Source organism: Diabrotica undecimpunctata, chromosome 4, assembly GCF_040954645.1.
Source record: "Diabrotica undecimpunctata isolate CICGRU chromosome 4, icDiaUnde3, whole genome shotgun sequence".
Taxonomy (NCBI): Eukaryota; Metazoa; Arthropoda; class Insecta; order Coleoptera; family Chrysomelidae; genus Diabrotica; species Diabrotica undecimpunctata.
Window position 1 is genome coordinate 3,127,740 of NC_092806.1, and position 23,429 is coordinate 3,151,168.

At 33.9% G+C, this 23,429-nt stretch overlaps 1 protein-coding gene across 2 annotated transcripts in view; it reads left to right on the forward strand.

Moving 5' to 3' along the window:
* The window catches only part of LOC140439043 (alkaline phosphatase-like), a 586,651-nt gene that overhangs the window by 424,275 nt on the left and 138,947 nt on the right, over positions 1–23,429 (forward strand). For both annotated transcript variants that reach the window (XM_072528682.1, XM_072528683.1), the window contains one exon: positions 21,644–21,822. In XM_072528682.1, coding sequence (XP_072384783.1) covers positions 21,644–21,822 — 179 coding nt within the window. The remainder of the gene's footprint in view (positions 1–21,643; positions 21,823–23,429) is intronic.

Here is a 23,429-nt window from a genome sequence, read left to right on the forward strand (position 1 = left end):
TTTCAGAGTCAATAAATGAATAAAATCGAAAATAATTGAAATAAAATAATTATCTAAAGAAACATAACAAACATGTGACAAACATGTCAAGTTACAAGTTATCGGCATCCCCCGTCTATAGGTTAAATGTTTAAAATAACCCGAAATTTACTTAAATACTATTTATTTGAAGTAATATAAGTAATATCATTGTTTTTAAACAATGGTAATATATAATATACTAATATATTTGTAAAAATTCACTAATAATAATAGCACAGCGTTGAAATAGGTCGACTATACAGTGTGTAAAAGCCAAATGGAATAAATTCATTATTTAGGTTACTGTACATATTTATAAAAAATCCCGAAACATGTCAAATTTAAATTATAACTTGACATTCTTTAACGTGAAAATGCAACCCGTACCTTCAACCCCCTTAGAATGACAGGTACAACCCCCAATTTTTAAAATACGAAGTATTGTCTTGTGATATATCGTTTGAAAGGTCTTTTCATTCTCCATTCAAAAATGTTGTCGCTTTCAAGTTTATTAAGATTAATTAAGATAAAATAAATTAAAATCATGTGGTTACCGAAATTCGCTATACAATACAATAAAAACTAAAATGTAATGCAAAACGTAATAAAATGTAGAACACGAAAAAGAACTATGAATGTTAATGAAGTAGATATTCAAAATGTTCACCGCGAACGTCTTGGCAACATCCTAATCTCAAATAAAACTGTCTTCTAACATTATTTAACATAACAGGCGTGATCGACCTACTCGCAAGCGGTATTCGTTCTTTTAAGTCATTTAAACTAGAAGGTTTAGTTTTGTACACATGGCTCTTCACATATCCCCATAAAAAGAAATCTAATAATGTAAGATCAGGTGATCGCGCTGGCCATTCAATCGATCCCCGCCTTCCTATCCACTGATTGGGAAATATTGTATCGAGGTACTGCCGGACATTAAGTTGGTAATGTGGTGGTGCTCCATCCTGCTGAAACCATATCGTATTCGCTGGAACTTGAGGGTTTCCTGGATCAGGATACAAATTTGCCAACGTTGGAATAACATCATTTTGAAGTAGTGCCAAATAATTGTTGCCATTCAAGTTGCCCTCAATGAAAAAGGGACCAATGATATTGTTTCCTACAATCCCTGCCCAAACATTAACCTTTTGAGGGTATTGAGTGTGTTCTTCTCTCATCCAGTGAGGATTTTCCGTGGCCCAGTAGCGGCAATTTTGCCGATTATCATGACCTTTAAGTGAAAAAGTACACTCATCAGAAAACATAACGTCTTCTAATTGGATAATATTGTTATCCAACATGTTCATCATTTGCTTACAAAAAAAGTTCTCCTATCAAAATCGTCTTCCATGAGCTCCTGAGTAGGTATCATCTTATAGGGATGCAATTTATTTTCTTTTAATATGTTTACTATCGATGTATGGCTAGCATTGAATGTAGTGGATGCCTGTCTACTCTATGTATGTGGATTTTTCTGAAACTCAAGCAACACATCTAATTTGAGTTCATCACTCAGTGCATTGGCAGCTGCTTTTTTTATCTGCCTTACATGACCAAACTCGCGAAACTGCTTCTCTATTTTACTTATTGTTCCTTGGGATATAGGCGGTAAATTAGGAAATTTCTCATGAAATAGGCGAGTTACTTCCTGTTGTGTTCGGGTGTTATCTTCGTAACCAATCATTTGTAAAACTGTTATTTTATGCATTTCCGTTAATCTAACCATTTTATAGAATTGAATTGAACGAACTTTTTACTTAAATTAAAATACTGACAACTTAAATAAAACAATTTACTAATGCGCGTTAAAATAACGTTGCCACAGAAATTCTTTAAAGTTTTTTAATGGTTACCATCTAAAAACCACATTGCTATGGTTTTTGTTCACTTTCTTATTATCAAGACCTAAACGGGAAATAAGTTTTGAGTATATTTTAGCGAATTTCGGTAACCACATGATTTTAATTTATTTTATCTTAATTAATCTTAATAAACTTGAAAGCGACAACATTTTTGAATGGAGAATGAAAAGACCTTTCAAACGATATATCACAAGCCTATACTTCCCATTTTAAAAATTGGGGGTTGTACCTGTCATTCTAAGGGGGTTGAAGGTAGGGGTTGCATTTTTACGTTAAAGAATGTCAAGTTATAATTTAAATTTGACGTGTTTCGGGATTTTTTATAAATATGTACAGTACCCTAAATATTGAATTTATTCCATTTGGCTTTTACACACTGTAATACCTCTATAATTGCCATAAAATGACAATAAAAGACACCGAGGTAGACCACCAAAAAGATGGATGGATGACTTGAGAAAAACAGTGGGAAATTCGATACAGATGGCACAAGATAGGGAACAATGGAAGAATATGGAGGAGACTTATATCCAAAAGTGGATGCAAGAGGTTGCGGAATGATGATGGTGATGATACTAGAACCGAGGTTGAAGAGATACTTAAACAAAATAAGCAGTATTAGATAGACTAATAGAACTGATGAGCCGTGATGATCGCCAACGTCCGGAACGGATAGGCACTTTAAGAAGAAGAAGAATAGAACTGACTTACCTTGTTTTTATAAATCAAGTCGATCCTTCAGTCTTTAAGGGAGGCAAATCTCCGTAAAAGATCTGCCCCTCAGGGGGGCGCGCCCCACAGGTTGAGAATCACTGATGTAGGATGTTAAAATTTTAAGTAAATTCACTACATGGCAATGTAAACTCTCAACGAGTGTTCCTGATCCTGAGACGTAGTCTATAAACGGACTTTAGGTAGTAACTTTGAGTTGCACATAATATGGGAGGATCTAAGTATTTTATGTTTTAACATAAAGTAAAAGTAAAATAAACTTTAGGAAGAGTTGAGAAAGAAGAGGAACTACTTGGTCAAAGATTCTAAGAGATTGATTTGGTCTTACGTCAAATTAATAATTAAGAACAACTCTAGATAAAATGAAGATTGTCAACAAGGAGATAAAATCTACAGAAGAAGCTTTATATTAAGCTTTACATATTTTATTAATTATACTGAGATACCACAAGAAAATACTGTTACGATAAATAATGACTCATAATATTTAAACTGTAAACATCCTTTCTCATTCAAGTCTTTTCTAGATCATACACCAGCCGGCAGAAACCCCAGGTAAATTCTGACGGGTCACCTACGATTCGAAGTTTCCAGAAGCAGGTCGAATAAAACCAGTCCGACTGACCTTCTCATCTGTTCGAAGGGAATCGCCGGAATTCTAGTCTAACGGTTGTTTAGTATAAAAATAGAGAAACCTTTTATTTAAAGAATAGTTTAGAACATCGCGTCGAGTTTTTAAAATGTAACGCACGTATTGTAATAAATGTAAATAAATTATATAACTATTAGTGTGAAATAAATTAGTTATATTGTACAAATAAAGACTTTAAATAAACTTGTAAGTGTTATAAGTGTAGAACCTTTGATAATAAATAAAAACAATAAATTAGATTTAATAAAAATACTACAATACCTCCAGAACAGTATCAACCCTATCATAAATATTATGTGAATATTAACGTACTTATTCAATTAGTAGATCAGTACTCTGTTATCTATTCCTAAATATGTTTATTATATATAATCATTATTTTTACAACATGAATAGATCACCCTATGGAAAACCCCGCTTAATGTTGTATGAATAACAGTAAACATGCAATCAGCGGGTTTTTGTGCAACAATGCCCGTTACGGCAGGAGCAGTTGTATACTTATTGTTTTTCATCTCGTTAATGGATGAAAATGCATGGCATTTTAAAAAGGACATAATGGCAAAAACCTGGAAAACCATTAGCGAAAGAATTATAGCATCTGAAATATTAATTTATTAATGTATATAGAGTACTTGACAAAGAGGTTCGTCAGTTATATTTATATAACACAAAACGTTACATTTTATAAAGTAACATTGGATTATTCTTTCAGCTGAAGAAAATTTATTTCTACTTTATTTGTTTTTATATTAAAAAGAAAGTCGCATCCACTAAAAGGTTATTAGCGACGAAACAAAATAAATAACAAAATTTAATAACACCGATTTTGGAAAATAATCTACTGATCACACATGGGTGTGTTATTCTATGTGAAAAGGTAAGAGTGTGTTAACTTTGTTCTAGACGTAAACGCACAAGTACAATTTGTTCACGCGAAGGATGGAATCGAGGATGTAATCCACTGGCTAACATTATTTTTGATCTTATTCAGCTTAGAATTAGTTTGAAACTACTCATTTGGCCATAAACACAATCCTTTTTTTTTAATAAGAGTTTAAATCACTGGAAATATACTTGTCCAATAATCGCTTAAAATTGCCTCTCGTGCAGTCCTGTCAGCTTCTTCGTTTCTCGTTATTCCGACGTATAAGGGTACCCACAAAAATTGAACTCTTCTTTCATTTTGATGAGCTTTAGACAGCTAATTTTTAAGTTACTTTTCAAAAGGATATAAAAATCATATATATCAAAATATAAGAGAGGGAATAAAAGAGACTGTTCCAATTATAGAGGTATTAGTGTGACAAGCTCTGTGGGCCGGTTGTACGGCAGAATATTAAAGAAGAGGGTTGAAAGACAGATACAAGATATTGAAGAACAAAGCGACTTTCGTACCGGGAGATCCTGCCTTGATAATATATTTATCCTACGACAAATAATTGAAAAGCGTGTCGAAAGAAGTAGAGAGACCCATTTGGTATTTATAGACCTTGAGAAAGCATATGATAGTGTCCCGTTAAAGAAAATGTTTGAGGTCCTCAAAAGGTCCGGATTGGATTCGACGTATATCCGAGCGATATATAAATAGTACGAAAATGCAGTTAGTTGTGTAAAAATTGGAACCAGAACCCCAAATGAATTTAAAGTCACTAAAGGCCTAAAGCAAGGATGCTGTTTGTCACCGACACTCTTTAAAATATACGTCCAAGAAGCATTGAGAAATTGGAAAAATAAATGTAGATTTATGGGCATCGAAGTGAGACAAGAAACTCTGTATACATTGTTGTTTGCAGATGATCAGGTGGTGGTTGCAACCGATGACAAAGATATAAATTATATGAATCGAAAATTATTTGAGGAATATGCCAAATGGGGACTTACTGTAAACATAAGCAAAACAGAATATTTAAAAATTAGAGGAAATACCACAGATCTGAGGTTTAAAAACGCAGTCATAAAAGGCTATAACCAGTATAAATATCTAGGAAGCATCATATCAGCCAATGGCAGAGTTAAGATAGATGTACAAAACCGAATAACCCAAGGGAAAAAATGCATCCGAATACTGAATTCATTACTGTGGTCTAATAAAATATAGATGCATACCAAACTTCGCGTATACAGAGCAATTGTAGAACCAATTACCACATATGGTGCCGAATGTTGGATGATGACAAAGAATGAACGAGATAAAGTAGACGTTGTGGAAATGGATTATCTTAAAAGGTCATGTCGAGCATCGAGAATGGAAAGAATCAGGAATGAGGAAATACGAAACCGTACAGGAATTAGAGATACTCTTTCAGATAGAATACAAGGAAGGCAATTACAATGGTATGGTCACGTGATGAGAATGGAGGAGGAGCAGTGGCCAAAGAAAGCCTTAATGTATGTTCCGCCAGAAAGAAGGAAAAGGGGAAGACCACCAACTTCCTAGAGAAGAGAAATTACAAAAACAATGCAATCTAGAGGCTTAGAAGAGGGAGATTGGAGAGATAGAAAAAAATGAAGGCTGAAATGCGGGAAGCGGCAATCGCCGTAGGACCCCCGTTATATGATGATGATGACTTTTCAAAAGGATGTTTTGAAAAAATATGTTCCAATGAGTTTATAGAGCTAAGGGAATCTGTTTAGGTGACGGTTTTTGACATAAAGTGAGTTTGTGACGGTAAACTCAGTAAAAAGTTTCACAGCACGGTATAAAGGGTATACCTCAGCTAAATATTGGAGATAAATGAAAAAAACGATTGTTTTCCAAGAAAATGGTTAATGCCCCCACTCCGTCTTTGAACTTAAATGCATCTGTGTAGATTTTATAGCGGTCGGGGTACTTTTCTAGGAGGACTTCGAACTTAAGCCGAATTAGCGAATTGTTTAAACTGGATTTATCGCAATAGACCATAGATATACCATATATTGGTAAATTTATTAGCCAAAGCTCCAGATATTTAATATCTGAGGAGAAAACATCCGGAAAATTAGTGTTTAGATTTTGAAGTATGGATTTAGTTCTTTCGTAATATGTTTTTTTAGTATAGCGAATATTTTTCTTTATAATACAAGCGACTGAGGCGGTATGTGATAGGGCGAGGAATATGCAGCGGTGATGTAGTAGTGGGTCCTTATAAAAGAGTATAAATGATGGGTATCGTGGAAGTTGAAAAATCCCCTGTGATTAATCTAAGACTTTTATTATGACAAATATCCAATGATTTAAGAAATTGTGCATTTATATTATATATTATTATGTGTATCAACTTGGTAACACTCCACTGATATAAACCATATTAAGTAATTCTGTTTCATATATTTATGGCAAGGAAAAGATTGTAAAATATTGCAAATTTATTGCCTTGCCTTTTAAACCGTTTATCAACTAAAAGAACCAAACTGTATATTAAAAATAAGCTGACACTTTATTAGGCTTTCAATTATCATACATAAAAGAGTCAATCCTTTGCCGTGCAACCCTTTTCCTCGAGGAAATGTTCGATTCCAGGCAAGTTTAGTGCCAAATATACCACCAGAGAGACGAAAATATATTTTCCGAGAGGATTATGCCGGCGAGGCTTTGTCACAAACATGAAAATAACTCATAAAAATCCAACCGTAACCTTCCAAAAGTAATCCGCTTCTTTTTGGCATATTTTCCGAGTTCCTTGGAGAGACGGGACGTGCATAAACTAATGCGGAAGTTCTGCATAAAGTTTGGGATAAAAATCTGCCTTACGATTATACAAAGTATTAATATAGTTTTATTATACTTTTAAAAGTTTTAGTTTGATCTAAGTTTTTGCACTTAATTTTTTGCTGTTGCACGAACATTCACTGGCTCAAAAAGAGGCACCAACCCCTTTCTAAATGGAAGGCGACAGGTCCTCTCTCCTAAGATTTTTAAATCAAACTTTTTTGATATCCTGATGCATATAAAGTAGATAAATATTATTTATGAATTTTTTTTAAGTTAATTTTAATTTTCTTTCTTTCTTTCTCCCCTTCCTTTTACCCTAACAGGGTGTCGGATTTGGGCTGGCTATTTTAATTTCCAATTACCTACCTCGTTCATTCTTTTCTGTTTCCTGTCATTATTTTGAATTCCTCGAGTGATTTTTGTTTAAGTTTTCCCGCCTCTACTACTTGCTGTATCCATTTTTTTCTTGGTCTGCCTCTTTTTCTTTTTCCGATGTTTTTTGCTTCATAAATTTTTCTTGTTATTCTACTGGATTGCATCCTCATCAGATGCCCATACCAGTTTATTTGTATCTTTGCTATTTTGTTCATTATCGGTTCCTGGTTGGCCATTCTCCTAATAGTCTCGTTGCTTAATCTATCCCATTTTGTCTTTCCAGCTATCCTTCTTAGATGTCTCATCTCCATTGCGTTTATCGAGCTCTTATGTTTTTCCAGAATTGTCCAGTTTTCACTTGCATAGAGCACAGTCGGTATCACTATTGTGTTATATATTTTTATTCTTGTTTCTCGTGCAAGTTCTCTTTTTCCCATTATTGGGGCTAACGCATAATATAACTTGTTTGATTTCTTTGCTCTATTTGTTATTTCCCAGTCTATTTTTCCATCATTAGTTATCATACTTCCCAGGTATTCGTAAGTTGTTACTATTTCCAATTCTGAGTTTTTACATTTTATTTTTATTTGATTATCTTCCTTATCTCCTTTGCCGCTGATTATCATTATCTTACTTTTTTCCTCGTTTATTTCCATTTTAAGTTCTTTTATTTATTCTACCCATATATTCATTAGTTTCTGCATTTTATTCTCGGAATCTGCTATTAGTACTATGTCGTCTGCATACATTAAGGACTCTATTGTTACCGGTTGTAATCTGCGGTAACCTATTATTGTCTGTAGTTGATTAGTTCTGACTCTAGTGTTTCTTATCAATTCGTTCATTACTATTATGAATAGCAAAGGGCTGAGACTATCTCCTTGTTTAATACCTCTCTTTTAATTAAATGCTTCCGATCTTTCCCTTGTTATTTGTACCCTTCCTTTTACCTCTTTATAAGTACTTTCTATAATTTTTATCAATGCATTAGGTACGTTAATTTTCCTTATGTATTTCCCTATAATATGTCTTTCTATCATGTCAAATGCTGCTCTTAGGTCTATGAATGCTAATACTAGTTTTTCCCCGTATCTATGCTTCTTTCTATTAGGTTTCTAATGATATATATGTTGTCATTTGTCTGTCTTCCTGGTCTAAATGCCATTTGTTCTTCTCCCAATACCATTTCTACTTCTTGTCTCAGTCTCTTCTCTATTATTTTCGTATATATTTTATAGCACACCGATGACAGACATATTGCCCTATAGTTGTCGCAGTTTACATGTTCTTCTTTTTTTTATATTGGCACGATGATATTGTTCTGTCAGTCTTTAGGGATTGTTTGTTTTTCCCACGCCTCTTTATATATTTTCCATAGCCAGTTTATTCCTTCTTCTCCCATGTATTTTACCATTTCCGGTTCAATTTCATCATCTCCACCTGCCTTGCCTAATTTTATATTTGATAATCCTTCTATTACTTCTTCTCTACTTATTTGCTCTGGCTCTGTGTTTTCTTCGTCTTCATTGATTATATTGTCTTCCTTTTTCACTTCGGTATCAAATTTTTTCTCATAATATTCTTTCCATACCCTAGCTATTTGTTCTGGGCTTATTTGTATTTGGTTTGAAGTATCTCTTACTGCGTTTATTTCCTTTCGTTTTCCCTGCCTTATGTGTCGTATTGTCGTCCAAAAGTTTCTATTATTTGTTATATATTCTTCCTGAAGTTTTTCTCCAAATTCTTTCCATGTTTTTGTTTTTGCTTGTGTGACTGTCTTTTTTGCCAATCGTCTCTGCCTATAGTATTTTTCTTTATCTTCTTCTAATCCCGTTTCGAGGTATTTTTTCCATGCTATTTTCTTCTTTTTTATTTCTGTCTTCACTTCTTTATTCCACCACCTTGTCCTTTTTAACTGTTTATTATATTTTTTGATTCCACACACTTCAGTTACTGTTGTCTTTAATACTTCACTGTATGTACTCCATCTTTCTTCCATTGTCCATGTTTCTTTTTGGCGCTCTATTTGTCTCAGTCTTTTGTTAATTTCCTCCGTGTAAAATTCTCGCACACTTTTTATCTTTAGTTTGTTTACATTTACTTTCTTGTACTCTTTTCTTTTCACTTCCTCCATTTTTTCATCCTCCAGTTTTGCAGTGACCATCCTGTGTTGTGTAAACAGTTCGGGTTCCTTTTCCGTTAAGATGTTTTTTATATTTTGTTCTAGGTTTCTCGTATAGACTATATAGTCGATTAAGCTTTTCGCATTTCTCTCTTCAGCCACAAATGTATATTTGTCGTTAATGGTTTGTTCACTGAATGTGTTTCCTATTATCAGGTCATTGGTTTGGCAGAATTCCAGCATTTTAATTCCATTTCTATTTAATGTTTCTTCCCCATATTGTCCAATGCATCCTAATCCCCTGTTAATATCCTTACCTACTCTTGAATTCCAATCGCCTAAGATTAAAATTAGTTTTAAGTTAATTTTAATTAAAATCCATAAACATAAATCGCTTATATTATTAAAAACTCCTTTTCTTAATTTTTAATAGTTTTAATCGACTTTATTCCTAGATATTAGAATTCCTCTATATAATTTTTTCTAGAAGTTGCTGTATAAGATAGTTAATTTGTTTTTATTCGTAACATTGTTTATCAAGCAAGCAACAGTATAACCCAGCCTGAGAGGCTTGCTCTCAAGCTGGGAGAAATGGTTCTCGAAGAGATGCGAAGAAATCGAACAGTGCGAAAAAGTATACTACTATCACAATATGCATAAGAAGATAAAGGAATTTACAACAAAGAAAAGCTACAATATTTTATCGAAAGGGCTGTGCGATGATAATGGAAATCTACAACTAGACCCCGACAAAATAGTTAGAATCTGGGAAACTTATGTGGAACAACTGTTTAATGATGACCGTTCTAGTAGGTACACACTGAGCAATGATGATACTGGCCTTTCTATTCCAACATCAGAAGTGGAGAATGCTATAAAGGGTCTTAAAAATAACAAAAGACCAGGCAACGATAACGTATACGAAGAAGTATTGAAAATGCTCTGCGAAACAAACAGTCAATTTCTAGACTCACTCGTCAGACTCTTTAACAATATCTATAACAGCGGGGAGTTTCCTGAAGACTGGCTAGAGTCATCGGATGATAAGTCTAATTAACCACATTTCAAAGGCATACATCAAGGTTATTTACAACAGAATAAGCAAAAAATGCGAGGATAACATTGGAGATTCGCAATTTGGGTTTCGGAATTCTCTTGGAATAAGAGAAGCACTTTTTAGTCTACAGGTACTCATCCAGCGCTGCAGAGATATGAACAAAGACGTGTACATATGCTTTATGGACTATGCAAAAGCATTCGATAACGTAAAGCACGAAAGAATGATTGAAGTTCTCCATAAGATCGGAGTCGACTACAGAGACATTCGAACAATAGCGAGTCTCTATTGGGGTCAAACAGCTAAAGTGAAAGTAGGATCTACATTAACCAATAAAATTGAGATCAAAAAAGTGGTACGACAGGGTTGTATCTTGTCTCCCATTCTCTTTAATATATACTAAGAAGAAGTATTTAAGACAGCGCTGGAGGAAAGCACAGAAGGCATAAAGATAAATGGAAAAATAATTAATAACATAAGGTATGCTGATGACACTGTGATTCTAGCAAGTAGCATGAAAGAACTGAGTTGCCTAATGAGTAAGATACAAAAAACAAGTGCACAATACGGACTCAGACTAAATATCACAAAAACCAAATGGATGTTAGTAAGCAAACCAACAACCACCACAGCAACTGATATTAGAGAATGAAAGAATTGAACACTTGGATTCGTACATCTACTTGGGAACTACAGTTAACTCAAATTGGGATCAAGCGAAGAAAATACGTTTAAGAGTAGAAAAGGCAATGAGCATCGTTCACTAGTTTGAAACAAATTTTCACCTCTAAAAGCCTCACCCTACCTCTCAAAATTCGACTTCTGAAATGTTATGTATTCCCGGTTTTGTTATATGGAATGAAGGCGTAGACAATGACCGCAAAAATGATGAAAAAAGTAGAGGCCTTCGAAATATGGGCTTACCGACGTATATTATGTATATCCTGGACTGAGCACGTGACCAACGAAGAGGTACTACGCCGGATAGGTAAAGAGAGAGAGGTAGGAATAAGTATAAAGAAAAGAAAGTTGGAATACTTAAGTCACGTTATGAGACATAATAAATATAGAGTACTACAGCTGATCGTTCAACGGAAAATAGACAGCAGAAGGGGTCCAGGGAGGAGAAGACACGCGTGGCTCCAAAACTTGCGGCAATGGTTCGGATTGTCATCTGCTAAACTATTCAGATCTGCCGTAAACAAAGTCAGAATAGCCATGTTGATTGCCAACGTTCGGAACGGACAAGGCACATGAAGAAGAAGAGACGCTTGCTCATGCCTTAACCCATTAACAGCCACAGGTGCACACTTTTCATTTTTATTTTTTTTTTACATACTGCTAAAATACTTAGTATTCTGTCAAGTATTCACAAATATTCTAGCATGTGTCTTTTATCTTTATAACCATATGTACTTGATTTTAGATATGTTTGACAATTTGTGAAACTAACACGATTTTTCAACTGTTTGACAACATCATGAACACAATAATTTTTTATCGACTTTTTGACCTAACGAAGATATATGTTATGATAATATAGCTTTAAAATATTATTGGGCTTCATTCTTAGTTGCATACTTGGACAAAACTTGGCCTCATCCACTTTCCCCCCGATATCGATCTGATGCGCTATAGAGGCTGCCTTATTAGCAAAGCGCTTTTTATGTTAGAGTGTTAAGTACTAGCCTGGATTTCTCTACGAAATCCTACCTCGAACAATGTAGGCCATCATTAGGCGCTCTATCGATCTGTGTTGCTTGCTCAGCTCTCGAGTCCCCGCTTTCGCCTACACCCAATTTGGTGACTCAGCGCTCGAGGATCTGGCCTCTCTTGCCCATTTTTTGGGTTTTGTTAGTATTTTCTTAATGCTGTAAATGTCATTACCTCGTTAAAAGTAAGTTGTTCGTTTTAGTTTTGAATGACAAGAACAGCATTAATAAAATTCATCTTTTGGTCCATTTATAATTGAAAATAAAGCTGTAAAATTTTAAGTGATTATTGTTTCCGATCCCCAACTTTTTACGTCATTTTTTGGTTTCTTTGAATACTAATTAAGCTTGAAATAATGGTTTTACAAATTTGTTTTCGAATTTGCAAATACCGAATCGACTTCAGCTCAAAATCCGATTTGAAAATTCTTTTTGCTTCAACGGCTTCCTCGCACCGACGCTTTCAAAGGAAATTGGCGATTCTTTAATATTTCAATATTATATTTCCGCTGTAATATACTTTTACCTTTAATATTTAATTTGATTATTCAAGAATAGAACTTATTTCGCTTAAAATTTTTGTTGTTACTACTTTTATATAATTTTATAATGTACAAACGGTACATTTTTTAAATATTGTTTTAAATGGTGTCTCTTATATGCATCATCTTATAAGTACTGCAGATGCTGTGGTATTCCTTAGGAGGGCAGAATAGTGGTCAATCTTTAATACCAACAGTTTTTAAACATAGGGACAATAAGGCAGTAGATACTACGAAATTTGTCTTATTCCACGTAGCCGTGGTGGTATCCCATAAGTAGATCTACCTTCTACCGGGAAGGCAAAAGAGTATCTATCCGCTACACTAATAGAATAGACGTCCAAACGCCATATAATAAGTTTCAGAATTTGTACTTTTCTTTTGTAAAAAGCATTCGTGGACACTTTTTATAATTTTATATAAATGTAATATTTCTATTTTTTAATATAAATATCGTAATTGGTAATACTATTTTACGATATTCTAGATAGGGGTTTATATGTAAACGCTGAAAATTTCCCCACATATTTTAAACGAATTGTATGGCAACCATCCAATTTATCATCTCTGTTCCGGTACACAGTACAAGAAATAGAAGAATCAAGAAAAACATCTAAATCAAAAGTCTTTGTCACCTCATATAAAACCCATAAAAGATAAATCGTACAAGCTCGATATTTTTGAACGAATCCAGACGAATACTTCCCAGGACGGTTCATTTTGCTAAAATGATTTACGGAGTAAGTGACACAATTTCGTCGAATAGTTGAAACTTTTACGATTGTCCCCCACACAACAATGTATTCCGTAAGGATCCGTCGAGCACACTCGTCGATATATCTGCAGTCTCTTTTATCCTACAATATCTTTAATCTTGAACAACTTGCTAGAAAACACGTCGCATAAATATAGAGAGAGAGCGCCACCGTTTTCGACCGAATGCTTCTCCAATAGTTTGCGAATTGGATACGAAGTACAAATAAAATACAGGAGGAAATTTAAACCACCTAGATATTTCTTTCATGTTGCCGTTTGTATTTTATTAACCAAATTTTTGTGACATATGAAAAATGTTGCCGCAACCGGTTCGATCAGCGAAATAAAGTTAGTAAAAGAAAGCTTACTTCATTTTATAGGTTACCGAACATTACATCTTTATGAAGCAAAAAAATTATTCGATAAATATTGGGTCCTCTTATTACTTTAGGTAAAAGATTTATTAAAAAAAGTTTTTACTGCAGAGGACTTTATACAATTTTCTAAATGTATTTCTCTATATTTTGCTATTTTTAATTTACTAATATTACATACGGGTATATTTTGCTTTACCGTCTCCTACTTTCTCTTCTTTTTATACTTTATTTATTTATTTCTAGTGGCTAAGTGTGATGAACTAGACAGATTTATGGGTGGAACAAAAGTGGCACAAGCTTGGAAAACATTAAAGAAGTTTAGGAAAAATGAGAAAAGTGAAGACAACATTTCTCTCATAAAGTTAAATGAATGGGAAGAATATTATACGAAACTGCTGAAAGAGGATAGAGTAGAGTACAGATGGGAAAAGATAAGGGAATTAATAGACAACAGAGACGAAAGACAGGAAATCCCTATAATAACATTATCTGAATTGACGGAAACCTTAAAAGAGGTTAAAAACGGAAAAGCCGCAGGGCCTGGAGACATTCCCATAGAGCTGGTTAAATATGGGCCGACTGCACTTTTAGAATTAATAGTAGACCTTTTCAATAAATGTATGTGTGGAGACCAGGAAATTCCTAAAGATTGGATTAATCATATATAAGCTCCATATATAAGAGAGGGAATAAAAGAGACTGTTCCAATTATAGAGGTATTAGTGTGACGAGCTCTGTGGGCCGGTTGTACGGCAGAATATTAAAGAAGAGGGTTGAAAGACAGATACAAGATATTGAAGAACAAAGCGGCTTTCGTACCGGGAGATCCTGCCTTGATAATATATTTATCCTACGACAAATAATTGAAAAGCGTGTCGAAAGAAGTAGAGAGACCCATTTGGTATTTATAGACCTTGAGAAAGCATATGATAGTGTCCCGTTAAAGAAAATGTTTGAGGTCCTCGAAAGGTCCGGATTGGATTCGACGTATATCCGAGCGATATATAAATTGTACGAAAATGCAGTTAGTTGTGTAAAAATTGGAACCAGAACCTCAAATGAATTTAAAGTCACTAAAGGCCTAAAGCAAGGATGCTGTTTGTCACCGACACTCTTTAAAATATACGTCCAAGAAGCATTGAGGAATTGGAGAAATAAATGTAGATTTATGGGCATCGAAGTGGGACAAGAAACTCTGTATACATTGTTATTTGCAGATGATCAGGTGATGGTTGCAACCGATGAGGAAGATATAAATTATATGAATCGAAAATTATTTGAGGAATATGCCAAATAGGGGCTTACTGTAAACATAAGCAAAACAGAATATTTAAAAATTGGAGGAAATACCACAGATCTGAGGCTTGAAAACGCAGTTATAAAAGGCTGCAACCAGTATAAATATCTAGGAAGCATCATATCAGCAGATGGCAGAGTTAAGATAGATGTACAAAACCGAATAACCCAAGGGAAAAAATGCATCCGAATACTGAATTCATTACTGTGGTCTAATAAAATAAAGATGCATACCAAACTTCGCGTATACAGAGCAATTATAGAACCAATTACCACATATGGTGCTGAATGTTGGACGATGGCAAAGAATGAACGAGATAAAGTAGACGTTGTGGAAATGGATTATCTTAGAAGGTCATGTCGAGTATCGAGAATGGAAAGAATTAGGAATGAGGAAATACGAAACCGTACAGGAATTAGAGATACTCCTTCAGATAGAATACAAGGAAGGCAATTACAATGGTATGGTCACGTGATGAGAATGGAGGAAGAGCGGTGGCCAAAGAAAGCCTTAATGTATGTTCCGCCAGAAAGAAGGAAAAGGGGAAGACCACCAAATTCCTGGAGAAGAGAAATTACAAAAACAATGCAATCTAGAGGCTTAGAAGAGGGAGATTGGAGAGATAGGAAAAGATGGAGGCTGAAATGCGTAAAGCGGCAATCGCCGTAGGACCCCCGTTATATGATGATGATGATTTATTTATTTCTATTTGTCCAGGGGCGGACTAAGGTCTTGGCAACCTGGGCATGTGCCTAGGGCCCGTAATTTTTAGAGCACGAAAAATAGGTTTTTAATCTTTGAAATTAATTTTTATTTTTATTTAACAGAAAAACGTAATATTCTTAATTATTACCGACACGTATACAACAGTCAAAGGCATTTTTTTGTCAAAAAATAAACACTAATAATGGCACTAATAAACACTAATGGTGGCAATAATAAACGTTTGTCCGTTGCATTTGAACAGAAAGTCGAAGTACAAACGAGACACTTAAAACAAGCGGAGTTACAGGTAGCGTTCATTTTGGGAAGTGTGCACTTTACCGCGAAATCGGCACTAATGGAATTCTTTGTTACAAAGGAAACCGCAACAATTCTCACAAATATGCATTAGTTTGTATTTGTGTTAGTATTATTTACGATAAAGCTCGTTAAAAATGAAATATCGGTGATTTTCAAGGTGACCCGGATTTTATGATCGCGAGTGTATATAAAAATAAAAATATATATTTTCATTAAAATATTGATACAATCCTTCATTTACTATACTCCTATTACAGGTCAAATGTTTATATACAGCAAACGATGCACCATATACCTATATAACTAATTCTTTTTCTCTTTCTGCGCTCTCTTACCTATAGCATTACACATGTAATGATTGTGCAGATTGACTCCTATATAAATTTTTAACGACGAACGACTGTATAGAAGTATAACTTCTACCGGCAGTCCCATTGGACTGCCACACCCGTTTTTTTTTTGGGTGAACAATCAGTCTTATTAGTTGAGAATAGTCGTGTGTTATTAATTCTTAGATGTATTTTTGGAACATTAAATTAAATATTATTTATAAAAAAGCAATCTTTATATTTAATGTGATTTACAACGTAGTAAATGAAAAGGCCTGAATGAAAATTTTTTCTATTATCCAGTCGCTGAATTTTAAAACAAGTTAACATAGCATTATAGAAAATCATGTATGAATAGATACCAAACTTTCTGACATAAAGAAACCTTAAGAATCGTTTTTAAACCTTTTTAATCAGATCAATATTGAATTCGGCATGTGGTGCCCATATAATAGAGGCATACTCTAAGTGAAGTCTTACCAGTGCATTGTATAATGATATTCGAGTTTCAAATTTTTTAAAATTTTGAATTACGATTTATGAAGCCAAGAGTTCTATATGCCTTTCCAATGATGATCAGATAGTGTTCATTAAATCTCAAATTTTGCTGGAACATTACTCCAAGATCTTTGCAAGTGTTCTTTCTTCCAAGTACAGTGCTAGAAATTTTGTATTCTTTCTCCATGAATTGTGTTTTTCGAGTGATAGTAAAAACATGACATTTAGAAGTGTTTAGAAACATTTTGATATCATCGAACCATTGAACTACTCAGCTCAGATCACATTGCAGCATCTCAGACTCCTGCAGATTTGAAATTTCTCGAAAAATTTTAAAATCATCTGCAAATAGCAGGGTTATCGAAAACTTTACAGAGTGAAGTAAATCGTTAATAAATATAGCGAAGAGAAGAGCACCCAAATTTCTACCTTGTGGTACATCTGATGTCGACATAAATTGTTTAGATAAACTGTTCCCGACTTCAACTTGATTTAACCTATCAGAAAGATATGACCTTATAAACATACATACTTATGAATCAAAACCAAATTTGCTTAGCTTTTCAATAAGTATAGAATGATCAATCTTATCAAAAGCTTTGCTATAGTCGTTAAAAATAACATCCAGCTGAGTTTTATTATTTATGGTCTCTGCTGCAAAAACGCATAAATTTGACACAGTGGACTTCCTTGGTAAAAAAACATGTTGTTCTGGACAGAACCTATCTCCAAATTAATTCAAAATACTGTTACGAAACACATTCATTCTCGAATATTTTAGCAATTAAATTAATGACAGATGTAGGCCTATAGTTCTTAACGTTACCAGAATTACCAGATTTAAATATAGGGTGAGAGGGACAGAAAGAGTCTCTGCACAACCTTTAAAAATGTATGCTGGTATATTGTCATTACCTGTGGCTTTTTTTTAGTTTTAGTCTTGCTTTGGAGAACATTCTCAACTGTTAATTTTGAAAAGTAAAAGCCACCCTGATTTAGTGATCTATCAATACTATTTGATCTTTGAAATACAGAGCCAAAGTATTCTGCAAAAACATTGGCAATATATTGACAGCCACTTTTCTCCACACCCCTATAAGGGACGTCTGTTGAAATTGTATTATTTACACCACTGGATTTCATAAAGGACCGAACATTACTAGGGTCACTTTGTACACTATTCTCAATATTTTCATTGTAACACCTATTTGCTTTCCTACTAAGCTGTTCCACCTCTCCTCTCAGTGATTTATATTCAATCAAAACCAAAGCACTTGCAGATTTATTTACCTGCCTATGAAGACGATTCTTATGTTTAATATTAGATATAAGTTCTGAAGTAAAGAAAGTAGAATACCTGTTTGTTGTTCTTAATACATTCCTTGACTGTTTTTAGGTACTGACTGATCAATGCGTGCATACAGCTTTTCATAAAACAACTGCGTACATACATCTACATCCAAGCACCCCTCTAGCTCTGTCCAGTCCACATCTTAAATGAGGTCATATCAAAGATAAAATCACCCTGTGCATAGTCATGGAAAAATGAATTTTTAATACAATTCTCGGTTGCATCTAAAAATTAAATGTGTCTTCATTAACAAGTGTACATTACATTTAATTAAATTGTTGTCATTCATGTTTGAAAATACTAAATCCAACCTTTGCATTTGATTATACACTAAGTTGTGTTGGGTAAAATTATGAATATCAATAAAATTGCATTTTGCACAGCCCTTATTATCATAAAAAGGCAAATTAAAATCACCTAACAACAAAAAATTTACATTAGTGCCCAAAATATCACCAAAACTAGATAGAAACTTTACATAATCATCATCGCATATATTAGTAGGCAAATATCTAATATATAAGTAGAAAAATACATTTTTAAGTTTGACTTTTAATAGTAAGCACTCAATTTGACAACTTTATTTGAAGTTTTATGACGAATCGTTGATTGATAAAGTCAATAAGTGGAGTGGAGCGTTCCCGTGTTTATACATCCGTTGATGTTTGTAAATACGATCGGACCTCGCGCCTATCGAGCCTTTACTATGCACTGGTTTAAAAAATCAAACACGGTTATTTAAAATCAATGTTTCTTGACCTTTACGCATTAAAACAATGTGGGTTTTGATTGAAAATTGTGTAATAAAAACTTAAGTACCTAGATTTAAAACTAGATCCAGATAAAGTGGCAAAACTGAGGAGAGGATCGTTGGACAAATTTTTAAAGGGACATGGAAAATAAATTACAACAATCGTCATTTTTACATTTTTACAAATTTCACCTACTCAAACTCCAAACAGTATTTGTGTCCAAAACTGTTCTGTAAAAAAAAAAGCGGAAATCTTTTTTTTCAATTTCACTGGTACATTTTTCACAAGAACCAAACTTTTGCTGTAAACTAAATTCAAAACTGTCTTCTTTGATGTATTTCCCGTGACGTTCCATCATTTGTAATGATAAACATTAAATTCTGCGTTTTTTATTCATATTTCTAATTCCTCATGTGTATTGCCACAACTCAAAATTGAAATTTCATATTCATGGTTTAAACATTGATCTCTTAAAATAGACATTTTGCTACGACTAGTCAATGAAAGTAATCAGTTTTATTGATCTTACCATTATCATCATCACTGGCTCGACAACCCTTTTTGAGTCTTGACCTGTTCCAGGATTCTTCTCAATTCTGATCTGTTTCGTGCTATTTTTCTCCAGTTTTTTATTTTTAAGGTTGTTATATCATTTTCTATTTGTTCCAAGTATCTCAGTTTTGGTCTTCCTCTTGTTCTTTTTCCTACTGGCATCTGTTTGAATATTTTGTTTGGTATTTCGCCTTCTTCCATGCTTTCTACATGTCCTATCCAATGCAGCCGTCCTATTTTAATGAATGTTATAATATCCGGATCCTGGTATATTTTGTATAGTTTAGAGTTGTATCTTCTTTGCCATATTCCGTTTTCTTTTATGCCCTTATATATGTGTCGCAAGATTGTTCTTTCAAAGGTGGCTAACAACGTTTCCTCTCTTTTAGTGAGTGTCCAGGTTTCTGAGCCATATGTGAGTACCGGTCTTATTAGGGTTTTATATATTTGGCATTTGCGACGTTATCTGATCTTAGTTGCCTAATTAAATCATGGTAACATTTATTTGCAATAAATATTCGCCTCTTCACCTGCTCCGTAACGTTATTATCAGACGTGACTAGGGATCCCAAGTATATAAAGTTTTTTACCCCCTCTATGTTGTATTCTCCTATTGTTATATTTTGTGGCTGCCTTATTTCTGAGTTTTTACTTACCTGCATATATTTTGTTTTGGTCTGATTGATTTTAAGACCACTATTTTGTGCAGCTCGTTCTATTTGGTTGTATGCCTCTATCATTTCTCTTCTTGATCTTGCGATTATGTCAACATTATCTGAAAATGCTAGTATTTGAACGCTTTTATTAATGATTGTTCCTCATGTATTGACTGTTGTGTCCCTCAGTATTTTCTCGAGTACGATGTTGAACAAGATGCATGATAGAGCGTCTCCCTGGCGTAGTCCCTTTTTCACATCTGTTGTTTCCGTTAATTCGTTTTGTATCCGGATTCCACTTTCTACTTTTAGAGATTCGTTTATTAGTTCTATTAGTTGTGTTGGTATATTCAATTCTTTCATTGCTTTTATTAAGAATTCTCGGTTTATATTGTCATATGCGCTTTTAAAGTCTATGAAGAGATGATGTGTGTCGATGTTATATTCACTTGTTTTTTCGAGGATCTGTCGCAGAACAAATATCTGGTCTATTGTTGACTTCTGTCTACAGAAGCCACTTTGGTATTTGCCAACTATTTTTTCAGTGTGTGGTCTAAGTCTTTCATAAATGACGTTGAACATTATTTTGTATGCTGCATCCAGCAGCGTGATTCCACGGTAGTTTCCACATTCTAACTGATTTCCTTTTTTATGTAATGGTACAATAATACCGCTATTCCACTCCGTTGGTAGCTGTCTATTCGATCTATTCGACCATATCTTTGTTATCAATTCATGTATTGTTTTTTGTAGTGCGTCTCCTCCTTCCTTCAGTAACTCCGATGCTATTTGATCCAATCCCGGTGCTTTATTGTTTTTTAATTTGTCTACTGCTGCTCTAATCTCGGCTAGTCAATGAAAGTAATAAGTTTTATTGATCTTACAAGTGTACAACTGACGTTTAAAATCGACGGTCGCTCCAAGCGTTGTTTCTAAGAGAACAGTTTAATTTACACAAAAAGCGCTAATAAACATTTTTATTTAAAATTATCTCAGCTACATTTTTTATTTGAAACATTTTTTGATTTGATCTTGTTCGTATGATTTTTATGGGTCAACTCTCTGACGGCTGGACCATCAATTTCTCATTAATAAGTAACCTTTTACAGAGTCTGTCTTTAATTATCGTGACGTCCAGATATCACAACCGCTTACCATGCTCATTTAGTACAACGGCGTTTATTGTCCATTTTTTATTGTAAAAAAATAAGTCGATAAATAATTTCGATAGTAGACAGTTTTGTCACCGAAATTTTGACTAATTAGCGTTGTTTTTTTTTCAGGAAAGTCGACAGGGATAGTCACAAACACAAGAATAACACACGCCACGCCTGCTGCGCTTTACGGTCATTCCCCATCAAGATACTGGGAAGACGACTCAAAAGTACCACCAGCGGCTAGAAAGTCATGTAAAGATCTAGCTAGACAACTCATAGAGAATGATCCAGGAAGAAATATTAACGTAAGATTTACTAAAAAATTTTATTACTTAAATATTAGTATTTATAAGTTATCTCGATTCAGTACTTTGTAATTCCACTTTTTATATTTTTGTTATAGTTAAAACTATCAATGTAGAGTTACTTGTTTATTTTATTATTTTTTTCGTCACACACAGATGTATTTCGAATTATCCATACTAAAGTAGTTAGTAATACTTGACATGCCTTCTGGAAAATTACGAAGGAATTCTGTCAAAACTTCTTGTTCGGGAGCGTTTTTTCTTAACCTTGGATTAACTTATTTTAAGATTCTACCCGTACAGTGGTATCTATAAATCCTTGTATATATATCATGTACTTCACTATCGTGATGGAAAAACGTTTGAAACTCATAGGCAATACTCAGATTAATTTCAAACAATTTTCCACGTACAGCAAAGTGTAAATCGTTATAGAGTTCACAGAAATTTATAATGGCAAAAACAAAACCACCAAAAAGTTATAATTAAAAGTTAAATTACAATAAATAATGTAGACCCACGCAATCCCGCACTGTGCTGACATAATCGATATTGGGAGCTTATGCAAAATAGCCGGATAAATATTTGTACAGAAAGTCAGGTTGTACGAGATTTTAAAAATATAAAGATAACTTTTCTAAAGGCAGGAAAATGACATAAGAAAATCAATTATGATGAGTTTATGTAAACTTATATAATTAAAAAGAGATTTGATAAATTTATTATAATAATAAATGAAAGCTAAAAATTTTTTTATCTTAAAACTGAAAAAATAAATACATCTATAAATTTATTATAGTTTTATTAAAATTCTGTATTTTTTTAAGTTATGCTTTTGGATTTTATCAATGCAGATTTTTTTATCTTTTTCCATAGTTGCGTCAGCGTTACTCATTATATTATGTCTTTATAAGTTTTCATCTGTAGCCATACGAATATCTATCATTTCCACCCACAAGTCCTGCCTAATCTTATCTCACCACGTCTTTCTTGAAGTTTTTCTCCTTTTAGGAACGTGCATGTACTTACAACGTGGTCTGTACTTTTGTATGTATGTGAAACTTGGACTTTAAACGCCGATATCATGAATAAAATCGAGGCGTTTGAGATGTGGTTGTATCGAAGGATACTAAAAATTCCATGGACTAGCAGAACCAGAAACGAAGAAGTTCTTCGAAGAATGGGACATCAACGAACTCTATTAAATATTATTAAGAGGCGTAAACTAGAATATCTTGGACATATAATCAGAGGACCTAGATATGAGTTCCTTCGGCTAATTCTCAACGGTAAAATCGAAGGAAAGAAATGGATAGGACGGAAGAAACTCTCTTGGTTGAGGAATTTGCGGCAGTGGACAGGTTTGACAGCGGACCAATTGCTACACGTAGATCTGGCACTCTAAGAAGAAGGAACGTGCAATTTGTATTGGCACCACGTCTGATGTTCCCTCTTATACCCTGTCCGAAGAGGACCAGTGCGAAGACGAGCCATAGGAAGACCAAAACTAAGGTATCAAGATAACATAGAGGATGATCTAAAATCCATCGTAGTTAAAGCATGGAGGAGAGTTGCCAGAGACAGGGGCGAATGGAAGATTGTTCGAA